This window comes from Primulina tabacum, chromosome 2 (genome assembly GCF_025594145.1).
Source record: "Primulina tabacum isolate GXHZ01 chromosome 2, ASM2559414v2, whole genome shotgun sequence".
NCBI classification, from domain to species: Eukaryota; Viridiplantae; Streptophyta; class Magnoliopsida; order Lamiales; family Gesneriaceae; genus Primulina; species Primulina tabacum.
Window position 1 is genome coordinate 3,497,576 of NC_134551.1, and position 12,797 is coordinate 3,510,372.

The 12,797-nt window shown below is 32.8% G+C and overlaps 2 protein-coding genes and 2 non-coding genes across 4 annotated transcripts; 3 read left to right on the plus strand and 1 right to left on the minus strand.

Annotated features, from left to right (window-relative positions):
* The first annotated feature begins 1,019 nt into the window (after positions 1 to 1,019).
* On the plus strand, positions 1,020 to 1,143 carry LOC142538111 (small nucleolar RNA SNORD14). Its single transcript, XR_012818651.1, has one exon. It is a non-coding gene; the product is annotated as a small nucleolar RNA SNORD14 (small nucleolar RNA).
* A 97-nt stretch (positions 1,144 to 1,240) lies between these two features.
* Positions 1,241 to 1,332, plus strand: LOC142538176 (small nucleolar RNA R32/R81/Z41). Its single transcript, XR_012818713.1, has one exon. It is a non-coding gene; the product is annotated as a small nucleolar RNA R32/R81/Z41 (small nucleolar RNA).
* Positions 1,333 to 1,757: 425 nt separating this feature from the next.
* On the minus strand, positions 1,758 to 4,207 carry LOC142525904 (uncharacterized protein At5g01610-like). Its single transcript, XM_075630192.1, has 3 exons — positions 3,942 to 4,207; positions 2,617 to 2,671; positions 1,758 to 2,295 (listed from the first exon to the last, which is right to left on the minus strand). The coding sequence occupies exons 1-3, from the start codon at positions 4,026 to 4,028 to the stop codon at positions 1,925 to 1,927; spliced, it is 513 nt and encodes a 170-aa protein (XP_075486307.1). The 5' UTR covers positions 4,029 to 4,207; the 3' UTR covers positions 1,758 to 1,924.
* A 3,567-nt stretch (positions 4,208 to 7,774) lies between these two features.
* On the plus strand, positions 7,775 to 8,749 carry LOC142537287 (abscisic acid receptor PYL4-like). Its single transcript, XM_075642832.1, has one exon. The coding sequence runs from the start codon at positions 7,935 to 7,937 to the stop codon at positions 8,550 to 8,552; it is 618 nt and encodes a 205-aa protein (XP_075498947.1). The 5' UTR covers positions 7,775 to 7,934; the 3' UTR covers positions 8,553 to 8,749.
* Positions 8,750 to 12,797: the final 4,048 nt, after the last annotated feature.

Consider the following 12,797-nt stretch of genomic DNA (forward strand, 5'->3'; position numbering starts at 1 on the left):
AGACCCCCACCTTCTGCGTGTTTTTTCACGAAACCTCGGCCCTAAGTTTTCTTATAAAATGTTAAAGAGTGTTTTATGTGCGTTTTGATAAATATAATTGTTTTTACATTATTTAAATAAAAAACCAAATAGTATTAATATTAAGAATACTTATAAATCATGTAAAATAAAATAATAGTGGTAATAATGTTAATTATTTCGAAATTCTGAATTTTCTTGTAAAAAATCGTATTATAATCGGTTTATTTGGTCTAATGTTAATTATTATTGTTATTATTTTTATAAAATATAGCTAAAACCGAATGAATCAAGTTTCTAAATAGAATTTAACATTTTTTTTTCAATATTTTCGTTCATTAAAAAAGTTCAATTTATTTTGCAGATGAGAATTTTGTTTTAAAAAAATATAATAAATTATTAAATATAAATGTTTTTTAAAAAACTCGATTACTCGATTGAATCGATATTTTATAAAAAAAATAATAAAATTAAACTGAATAAACTAATTTTAATGATTTTAAAAATAAAATCGGACTTTCAAATTACTCAAACCAAATTTTTCGAATTAAATTGATTATACCCGTCATTTCGGTTTAACCAGATTTCACAGTTTATTATTATTTATTATTTTTTGTTAACTTTGTTATTTTTAAAAATATTAACACTATTATTATTATTAAAATTTTATTTTACATGATTTATTATCATTATTATTATGTTTGCTTTATCATTTAAATTTAATTTAAATTTATAAACACCCAAGCGTACGTGGAGCTTGAAATAACAAAGTTATTTTAAACAATTTAATTTGTTACCCAAAATTCTCCGTCGTCAGATTCCGGAAACCCTAACCCTAATTTCAACATTAGTCGCTCTATAAATTGGGGTCTTCTCCGCTGCAATCCCATCCCAAGGCTCCAGCCTCACCTTCCTCATATCATCTTTGTGTTTTTTTTTACGTTATATATGTTTATTAATTTTCTCTTCTCTTCTTTTGTTTTTAATTGGATTAGTGGTGGGATCCATGATGATATATGGAAAGGCTTGTTTCTCAAAACATTCGCAGTGGCCGCCTAAGAGCTCTCGCCTTCGCCGGGCTTGAGAGCTAATGCTGCCTTTATCCTTCCTTGGATGTCTGAGATCTACAATCCCCACAATTTTTATTTTTATTTTTATTTTTTTTACTCTTCCTTTCGATCGTTGTTATTAATTCTTTCTTCAATTCAAATTATTTTTTGAAGGATAAAAATGATGAAAGCAATCGATGGTAATGGTTAATTTCACTTGATCAAGATTTAATTTTGTTTTCGCTACGTTCTTTCTGATTTATCTTGCATCGTCTTTTATTTTGTATTCAGTGCCATCTTTATTTTCAAGTTTTCAATTTCATTTTTATTAGTTATTGGCTGGAACATGTAGTTGGACCTTCACCAAATTTGTATGGATTCAAGAGAGAAATTTTGAATTTTTCTTTCTATTTTCTTAAATTTGGAAACAAAAAACATGTAAAAATTTAACAAGTTTATGTGACAACGATCTTGACCAACAATACTGGAATCGAAATTGCGAAAAGGAACCGAATGAAACAATAGCCCCATTTAGACAGGCGATGCAACAATTAATTTAAGTTTGAACATATGTCCAATATATTACGAGGACTATTCTATACTGCACTTTGTGTATTGGATACGGAATATGGAACAGGGGCACTCAGATGATAGGACTTTCCAATAATTGACCACATTTAACAATAATCTCAAAAGAATTCCTAGTAAATCATATTAGGAGCAAATGCCTCGACTATCAGCCCCAACATTCACAGATTATTATTGAACACAATGATTCGACGAGTCAAATTACACCAGTACTCGAGAAATAAAAAAACGATTCAAAATTTAAAAAGGCATTTCATCAAATAACCATCTTAGAATTTTTCCACGCTTATGCCATCTCTAAGAACCTCGTAAGCATCTCTGTTTCGAGATTTTTTCATACCAGCGGTGAAATAGAGCTTTGCATTCTGAGATGAAATACATGTCACTTTGACCCACACCATCACTTTAGTCTTGATGCCGTCAATATCAGACAACTTGCCTTTCTCCAAATAACCAGTTACAATGTCTGAGAAACGCAGCACGGATGAATCTCTGTAACCCACTTCACAGACTGAAGGAATGTAAACAGTAAGCTTTCTAGTCTCCTCGTTGAACTCATAATGGGTCGAATCACGTGGGAAGATGCCTATTGCAAGATCATACTCCTTGAGGAGCTCAGGCAACGGCTTTTGCATTTTTCCTGGTTCAGACAAGTTTCACAATTTATAATCTACGGTATAAAAACCAGCACAGGAAACTTCAAGGGGGGTACATTAGTAGAAAAAGGTTAAGTAGGAAATCCACTAGGCCAGGAACATGTGCAAACTTCATGACACCATCTCATGTTAATGCAGTTGAGTACATAGCCATCACAACAATCAGATGTCAAGCTGTTTTAAGCTTCCATAAAAGAATTAATACACAAAAGGCCGAGTGAACTCCTTTATTCGTCCAAAATCCCTACCCCCATATATAAAAAAAAGTAGGAACTCAGAAGAAACTTAGGAAGATAAACATTAACCTTTCATCTTGTTAACCAACCACTTGGCTCCCCCTTCAATACTGCTTGACAATGACTGACAAAATAAAACAAAGGTAAGTGTGAAGCCAAAATACAGACATCTCACTCTTTAAAAGATAATTCTAAGAAATTTAAAAAGAACTGTGCTTACAGCAAAACATATAATGAAAGCTCACAGAGCTCTTCAAACAACTGAGTTATTAAATGTTCTTTTCATTGTATAGCTTGGAAACAAGAAAAGAGATCAAAGATAACCATGAGACCAGTAAAGCTATTGTCTGAAACTTGAGCTAAGGCCAGTATCAGTGTTTCCATTTGGAGCTACCAGCTTTATGATTCCACATCTTCCACAAGTTTCGACAAAAAATTATTTGTATTAAAGAATTTTCAACAGTCACTTGTGATTTTCAAACATCATTGTCAGAATAAAGCTCAAATAAACACCAAAAAGTCTTCTAAAAAATACTGTCAACACAATTGCTTCAATCAAAAATGTTAGAAATATGAACTTTCAACCAACGTTAGTATATTAAAGATTACATTTCACGAGTAAATTTGTTTAATTATTCAATTTTCAATTGGAATTTCAAGAGCAAATACAAAGGAAATCTGAATATATACTTTCAAAACTTCACAGAGAAGCACAGCAAAGTTGAGACCAAAAATGTTTTCCACGGTTCTTCTCGACTGAAGAGTTGCGATACGTTTTCGGTTCAACTTCGCACGGAAATTTTGACATGATTTGTTGATGCCAGCCATCTTTTCAGGTATCAGATTCCATGAATCACATGAAACTTTCTGATAATGCACTATACCATCACTCAGCAGATTCATTAAATATGACTATGTCATTATGTAAGCAAAGAGCAATTCCTTGGTATCATAGATACTCATGAGTAAATGGAAAACTTCAGTGAATTTTCACACGGATGACAAATTATTGGTTCGTCCAAGAGCCGATGCTTTGGGAAAGTACCACATGATAATTATACAAAAAGATCGCAAGGACGCTGATACAAATCATTGTCTGAAACTCAAAAACAAGATCATAATTGACATATACCTATTATTAGCAAGATCATAATTCGACACTCGATAATCCGGATCAATTATTAACATTCCTAAAACTAACAAAATCACGAAAAACAGAAGTTTAGCTAAAACTTCAATATGAATAACTGCACAGCATTAAACAATTGACATCTACGGTATCAAAAGTAAACATCAAATTCAGCACACACGAAAGCCAAACAAACCAAATTTCAGCAGACAAATGAGAAATGAAAGTGAAAATCCATGAACTTAACAATAATCCAAAGTCTTACATTAATATCGTCGCCAACTGAGCCAATCTCCTTGTTCGCCTTTTGACCCAACCAGTAAGCCCCCACCTTATTCAATATTTGATCCATTTACTAATATCAATTCGTGCAGAGAAACTACAAATATTCTCAAAGTTCGAAGATAAACTCCCTCCGAGCCCTAATTTCAAAGCGAGAAATAGAACTCCGTTATCTTCTTCGAGAATTCTGCGACTTTTCTACACCCCAAGTCTTTACGACTATTCAGTATGGAACCATCGAAGTTGAAGTACCTCAATTATACATATTATTTAATTAATTATATTATTAATAATATCAGTTAACTGTTATCCAAACTCTTCGAGAATATAATAAATTTTCAAATTAATATAATCAAAAAGTCTTTAATAATGTAGTCAAATGAATTAATTTTTTTTACTATTGACACTGTATTATTGAATAATAGACCACATAATAATTTATTTGGTCTCTATAAAATATTTACTTTTTTTCCAAAAAATATATTATTTTTATTTGTATTTTTATGAGAATGTATAACTAAATAAAATTCAAACTCCAAATTAGATTAGGAAAAAATTTCTAACGTAATTTTAACACAAATCTTCTATTAAAGTCAATCATTTAAAAATATTATTTTTTATTATAACTATAATCAATATTGATTTGTTTCACGAATAAAGATATGTGAGATCGAACATTTTAATAGAATTTTTTTTATATATAATAATTTATATTAAAATTTAATGTGTGCATAACGGGCAAACCTACTTTTCTGTATTGATTAAGGGTTGGTTATTTAGTCGAACCACGAAATTGAAATGACAATCTTCATCATAATTAATATTGCATTATGGATTAACATTACATCTATGAGTAGGATTTTTGTGAGACGTGATGAATCGGTTCTGGTATCTGCGAGGATGCTTTAAATACAATATTCTCAATTAGCTGCAATAACTCGTGTTATAAAAATGTAAACACCGATGAATTAGATCGAGTTTGGTTTTAAACAAAGCGGAAAATACTCGAAATAATCATTCGTTAAGAAAGCTAATCAGAATAAAGCTTTTAACTAATGTAAACTGATTAATTAATATAAAGGGGATCAGTTTTTGCATATATCAGTTCAGTTATGGTGAGAACTGAACTGATAACAGCTCGAACTGATCAAATCAGTTTGAAATAATAATTAAACAGTTAAGTACACAAGATATGTTTACGGATGTTCAGATATTTCAACTGTTCCTACGTCACCCTTTCTACCACATTGGGTAGGTTCCACTAGAAGACTTTGATTTATACAACACCTTGTATAAACCCACTCAGCTTAGGACTTATCCTACTGCCTAACTGAACTTCTAGCCTAGACTGAAGGCAGCACCTTCCAGCCAACACTTGTTTAACGTCTATGTGTCAAAGACTACCTACACAAGTTTTACGTCTTTGTGCAAGACTCATTCAGCTATTCAATAAGTTCAACTCTCTGTATATGTGAGTGACTGTGTGTGTGAGAACTGATACGATTACAACACGAAAGTGTTCTCACACACTGAGAGAGAAAAATTCTCCTAAACTGAGCTGATAACACTTTGAAGTGTTCTCTCAAATCTGGACTGATTGCTTCTTGTAAGCTGATGTGCATTATGCGTGCCCTTCTCTGTTGATTTCACACCGTTGTTTGTTGATGGTCTTGATCTTATATTTATAGAGGTGATGTGATTGTACACCAAGACTCATCAAATATGTTCGTTGCAGTTTGAATTCGTTCTTGGCTTTAAGCTCTGCTGCAAGATTCACTATTGTACTTTGATCGTACAATTGCTTTTATAGCGTTGTGCACAGCTGAATTCCACTTAGATAAGCTTGTTGTGTTCTGCAAACTGGTCGACTTCTAACTGATGTTCTGAACTGGTCAGTTGAACTGATTTTAAATGGTTTGGTGAAATCAGTTGGCTCATCAGCTAAACTGATTTCGCTGCTTCAGTTGAACTGGTGAGCTGGGCTCTCATTCAGTTGAGCTCTTAATCAGCTGGCCAGACTTCTGAAATTCTTCTGTTGAACGGTCTATCAGCTGGGCAATCAGTTGAACTGGTCTTTTGATATTTCAATTGAACTGGTTCAGTTTGGAGTTTTGGCTCGATAACTGATCAGTTCGAATCCTGATCAGTTTCAGTTTTTTCCCACTTAGGTAAATTCATTAGAAATAAAATAACAAGTTTTGTTAACATCAAAATCAAGATTTCGAACATGAAATGTTCCAACAAAACGGTTTCTCAAATCTATCTACATGAGACAAATTGATCAGACTCATACATAGAGTGAAAAATAATGCTTTTGACATGTAATATAATATTTTGACTTCATAAGTCGTATATGATAGGATATCTATGTCACAAAATAACATATGAGATTTTCTGATAAGAGTTTTTTGTATAGGTATATTTGAAATCCGCATAATACACATTCATCGATGCAATCAAATTGATTTAAAATCCAGGAATTTGAATTCTACAATTATTTTTTTTAAAAAGTAAAACCTTAGTTTTTTGTTGAATAATTGTTGTGCACACATGTAATAATAATAATAATAACAAAATTCGTTCAACTTAAAATTTATCATCAAATCTCGCCACCCTTAGGCATGGATTAACACAATTATCACACCTTGAAAAATATATCACGCTCATTTAGGCATGGCACAACCCCTTGATTGTTTCACGCAACATATATCTACAATTTGATATCTGTCTTGCAATGAATTTATTTGAAATAAATAAAAAAATATTTAGTTGAGATTGTATATCAGAGACTAGATTGGCATGATCGAATCCCACACCACGATTAAATGCGATCTCCTCGCACACATATAAAATAAATTATTGTTTTAAAAAAACAACGAAAGGAAAGAAAAATAAGTGAGAAATGACAAAGGAGGACAAATTGCAACCGATCTCGTCTTCTCAGCCAAGTTGATCATGCATTAAATTTATAATTAATTTCCGCCGCTTGTGACAAATAATAATAGCCACGCATCATTATGTGAAAGTGTATTTTTGAATTATGTGCAATTTTTTTATTTTAGTTTTAGCTTAACATTTAGTTGAACACGTCTCTTTTTTCTAAATGATGGTACAAGGATTTTACCACTTTTTGGGGACTTGTTCCAAATTTATCTATATAAAGTCATAAGAAGATACACGAACACGAACGGTTTCCAATTTTCAAATGTGCTAAGTGTGTAAGCCAAGTAAGTCGTGGGCATGGCCAATCGGCTTTAACACCAACTTGGGAGTTTGGGAATCTCAAGCCAACTAGCTAAGCAATGTGGTCGGGAGTCGATCTATATATTATTAGGAGATTGTATATTCATTAAATGTAAACGAATATTTATATCCTAATGTGTCCTTGATAGACATATGTGTACAACATAACACTTTTCAAAACCCTACATTTGAGCTGCTAATTTTTTGGTAAAAATTTGTGTGGGACGGTCTCATGGATCGTATATTGTGAGACGGATCTCTTATTTGGATCATCCACGAAAAAATATTACTTTTAATGCTAAAAGTATTACTTTTTATTGTGAATATCTGTAAGATTGACACGTCTCACAGATAAAAATTCGTAAGACCGTCGACCTACTCTATGCTTTTTTTTTTAAACATTGATATATGCGTATATTTGATCGAAAAGATTGAGTGTAGAGGATATGTATGCATATTTCATTCATTAAACCATTTGATTTATTAAATTATATTAAATAAATAAACAATACTACACAAGGTTGTTTTCGTAATTTTAAAAGAGCAAGTGGATCCTATTTTAATGGCTTCTAAAATATATCTATTGCTTCTGCTCTCGCCATTACCAGCCAATAAATGCCGATTTCTTTGGCAATTGAATTCACTTCTAATACGTCTTCCGATCTCTCTTTGCTTTAGCTCAAACATTCGTCGATCATAGAACCAGAAAATCGATCAAAACCCTTCACGAAAAATGCCTTCCGATCTCCCTAAATCTTCCCTTCTACTCCAAAGAATCAACCAAGCCCCCACCGCCGCATGCAAACAATCTTACTGCCGGCCCACCGCAGCCCAGGTCCCGGAACACGTCGCCGGATACCATGACCACGATGCAGGACCCAACCAGTGCTGCTCCGCCGTCACCCGACTCATCTCCGCCCCAGTATCGGCAGTATGGCCAGTCGTCCGCCGCTTCGACAACCCACAAGCCTACAAACATTTCGTCAAGAGCTGCCACGTCATCCTCGGAGACGGCGGCGTGGGAACCCTCCGAAAAATCAGTGTAATATCCGGGCTTCCCGCTGCCAGCAGCATCGAGCGGCTGGAGATCCTGGACGACGAGCGGAATGTGATCAGCTTCAGCGTGGTAGGCGGGGACCACCGGCTGGCCAACTACCGCTCCGTGACCACCCTCCATAAGGCTGCTGACGACTGTGGCACGGTGATCGTAGAGTCCTACGTTGTTGACGTGCCGGAAGGTAATACAGTAGAAGAAACCCGACTGTTTGTGGACACGATAGTTAAATGCAATCTTCAGTCCTTAGCTCAGATCGCGGAGAATTCAACCAGACGTAACCCTTCTTCATATTAACTTTATTTTTTATTAATATAAATTGCCTGAGTAATTTCTAGTGGATTCATGTTCTTGAATATAATATTCTTGGAGTTGGAGGTATCCATTAATTGAATGGCATCCAAGAAAATGGCCTGTCATGTCTTTTTGTTTAATTATTTTTCTGTTTAATTTGCATATTATTTGTCGTTAATAAAATCAGATCACAGTTTAAGGAAAAACAAGACATTATATTATTATTGTTATTGTCGATATAATTCATACAGTTGAATGGTCGATTTTTTGATGCGATGAGGGCACTGTGAGTGGCTGGTGGTTTTCTTTAGGAAACAATCATTTTGCATAATTTGATCAAAAATTTGAAATATATATATTTGAAATACGAACATTCAAAACGATTGTTCCCTAAAGAGGAACCATGTGTTTATAATTTAATTGTTTTAATAGGAAGACGATATTAATTTAAATAAAGGTGAAGGGAATCGATTCAAACAGGTTAACGAAACTGCAAGTTGGGCATCTGATAGCTGTTCGAAACAATGAAAAAGTCAATAGAATTTTCCAACTTGTTAATATATATGTTTCATAGTTTATATTTCATATATACATGCACAATTTATTTGAATATGTTATATAATATTTTTTAAGAAATATTGTGTTTAATGCATGCAAGTTGGGGCGCAACTTGCTTGGGTCTGCCCACGACTTTATTGGCGTTGTGCCTACTAAATGTTTAATGCACACACGTTTTCTTCCTCTAAAATTTCCTCCTTTATTTATTTGTTTTTGTTATTTATATTTATTATTTATAAAAACATTTTAAGCCCTCAAACTCCCCTTTTTTTTCCCCTCACAAAAGCATATATATATAATGTGAGATTTCAATTTCTACTGTACAATGTGATTCACTGACAAAATAAAAATATTTAACATGTTCATGAAGCACTGAGAATCCGAAGGTCATAATTTAGTAGGAGAAACATATTATGTGTAGCATAGATTTCTCCGAGCTAGACGATCAGAATTTAGAACTATTAATATTTATGATTTGAAACTTTTAGGTTTAGAGAGTTTGATCATTTATGTATGAGTGTGTCTCTTATGAGACGGTCTCACGAATCTTTATCTGTCAGACGAGTCAACCCTATCAATATTGACAATAAAAAATATATTTTTAACATAAAATTAATACTTTTTCATTGAAACTTTACCATTGCTTGTATGAAATGACATAAATATTTTTTCTTTCAGGAAAAATGAATATAAAACCAAAACATCTCTCACCCCTACCTCAATATTGTAATAAAAAAAAATCTCGGTTCTGAATATAATTAAACACATGTTTCAAGTTTCAATTAACAATATCTCATGCTAAGATAAATTATATATATATATATATATATATATATATATTTAGAGATACACCACTCCTAATTAACACAAAATATAGCCTAGCCTACTCATTAAAGTTTCGTGCATAAAAAAATTAGTTTAAATAAATATCATATACGCTTGTTAATTGTTATCTCATACGCTTTTAAAATTTAAAGAAGTGGATTAGCCAATTGAAAATAACCTTTTACTCGCACGTCTTCTCAATAATGACATTCTTTATCAGTTATGCTTGATCACACGCGCAAGAAGATAGAGTTACTTTACCTTTATTTATACTTGTTTCCTTTTGAGTTCATATCTGTCAAAATATGCAATATTTATTGGATATTCGTCGTGTGTTCTATGTATTGAGTGGACTTATTCATTTTTATTCAGCATAAAATACAGAAAAGTTGATACTTTATGAATTTAGTTGAGCGATCCTTTAAATAATTGGGAAAAAACACTCGGTTTCTTCTTTTTTTTTATTGAAACATAAAGTTCCATTAAATTTTAAAGCCACTTTTGCATAGCAGAGAATGCATGTAATATCAAGAAACATACACAAAATTTGAAATGTTAGGGTGGCATGACAAATAATCTATAATCTTATAAAAGTCCAGTAAATATTTGACTAAGATACTAATGAATAATTTTATAACCATGTGAAATCGCTCGCCAGTGAAGAAGCTCCATGATTAATCATAGTTTGCATGCAAAATGTAGTTTTTATAAAGTATTCTAATATGATCTGCATGAAGCATGTATAAATATCAGTGACATTAATCAGAAAATACACTGATCTGCTTCTTTGTTTATTTAACTTTCGAAAATCAAGGAATATTAATTTTCAAATGTACAGCTGTAAAATCCAATATTTTTGCATAATCGTGATAATATTTTTTGTAATTTAAGTGTGCTAGGATTATTCAATTTTTAGGTATCTATTTCATTATTTTATTTAAGATGTAAGATTTGCAAGTGTATCTAAAGTTGAGTGGATAATTATATTATGTACAATATTTTTGAGCTCAAGATTTAAGATATTATTGTGCATATATTTTGAATTTGGGATAATAAATAGACCACGATCTAAGGAATTAAATAAAGAATATTTGAATATAAGCAGGTAAAGTTGGAGATATAAATTCAAAGTTGGAAAGATTTTTACCAGATAAAGATCTAAGATTTGATATACCTGGATAAAGATTAAGCAGAGGATAATATGATCCCTAAATTTTGAAATAACCAAGGGATGAATATTTATATTTCAAAATATTATCCAAGATCACGGATAAAATATTGATAATTATCCTAAGTTTAAAGTTTGATTCAAAAGTTCAAACGCAAGTATGATACACGATCAGGATAGCAGCCACCTCCCTATAAATAGGAGAAACTTTCATTCAGAATTTACACCTCATTTACACATCAAATTTTTGAGTTTTTGTTCTCCAATTTTCGAAATTCCTATCTAAAAATTCTACACGAGTCATCAAAATTCTGTCAATGTTCAGAAATTCGTTTCTCTCGTTCGGGTACTCGGAATCCGATCTTCACCGTTCAGAATGTTCTTCCATATGTTTCGAATAACATATCCAAATTTCGGCAAAATCCAACGGTTAGTTTTTTGTTTATAGTCCTTCGCAGAAAACTGCTCCGATTCTAGGTGAGAAACTGCATACCTACGGTTTTTCGTCCATAAGCAGGTTAAAACGACTTCCAAACTCGATCTTCACCGTTCATAATATATTTGACGTAATTTTGAACGTACTGTGAAATTTTGAGGCCGATCCAACAGTTCAATAATGCGAAATGAATTTTTCAAGACTGCTGATTTTTCGGGCGATGGTGCTGCTGCGTTTTCGAAGTGCCGGTTACATGATTCTTCTATGATTTTCGAATTCTTCGTGTTTTTCTTCAAGGATTAAGTTAAGTGGGCTTGTTTTAAATTGTTGAATTTTCGGTGCATGTATTTTCGTTTTTTTTTTAAATTCGGTCGAGTGCAAATTCTTCTCCTACCCCATTTTGGTTACGATTTTTGGCATGAGTAAATGTTTTGACACTGTGAGAATTCAACTCGATATAGGATGGGAATCCCAACCATGACGTACACTTACGCGGTGGGGAGACATAACCGTTATACGGCCTCGCCCCCTTAGAGGAGTAAAAATTAGGGACTGATATCAGTAAACCATTGAAAGTAGATGAATCTCAGTGTCTGGTTAATGATGTGCACGTGGTATGAGTCATGTTATGAAAGGTGTGTGTTTCGAATTTTTATGCATTTTGTTATTTTGTGCTCGAACGGCCCCCACTTGCTGAGTATTTCTTAAAATACTCACTCCTTACTCTACCCTACCAGATAAATTAGAAGAAGAAATAGAGAAAGAAGAATCAGACACCAGTTTTTGGACTGATAGTGGACGCATGAAGAATTTTAATTAAGAATATGTTCTTGTAAATTTTAATTCAAGTTGTAAACGCTTCCGCAGATTTTTATCTTTTTAAGAGTTACTATTGTAAGGAAGACTCCATTTTTATGGTATTTATGATATAAACTGGTTTTGATTTATACTGTACTACGAGGCTTGTTGTTTAGCAATTATGTGATTGTTGAATAATGCCGGTGTCGACTAACCCTGGTCTCGGGGCGTGACATTTAAGTTGTATCAGAGTCGCCAGGTTCATAATCCGGGTGGGAAAAAAAATTCGGCCAGATTTTTTTTGCAAAGAGCCGATCTAGTCTCCTTCGGAACGACCGAATGAGTAATATTCACAAGTTTGTGAGGCATGGTCCGAAAAAGCAAAATTCCTTCGTTTAGGAATCTGAAATCGCGTATTTCCATTTTAGGAAAGTTTCGTAATCTTATAACTTTCTGAAGAAAA

What these genes read in the sequence shown, in the direction of transcription:
- LOC142525904 (XM_075630192.1), bottom strand. Translation starts at nt 4,028, where the DNA reads ATGGATCAAATATTGAATAAGGTGGGGGCTTACTGGTTGGGTCAAAAG. An exon ending in CAGTTGGCGACGATATTAAT is followed by an intron (nt 2,672 to 3,941) that starts GTAAGACTTTGG and finishes TTATTTTGTCAG; the next exon opens with TCATTGTCAAGCAGTATTGA. An exon ending in GTTGGTTAACAAGATGAAAG is followed by an intron (nt 2,296 to 2,616) that starts GTTAATGTTTAT and finishes TGTCTGAACCAG; the next exon opens with GAAAAATGCAAAAGCCGTTG.
- LOC142537287 (XM_075642832.1), top strand. Translation starts at nt 7,935, where the DNA reads ATGCCTTCCGATCTCCCTAAATCTTCCCTTCTACTCCAAAGAATCAAC.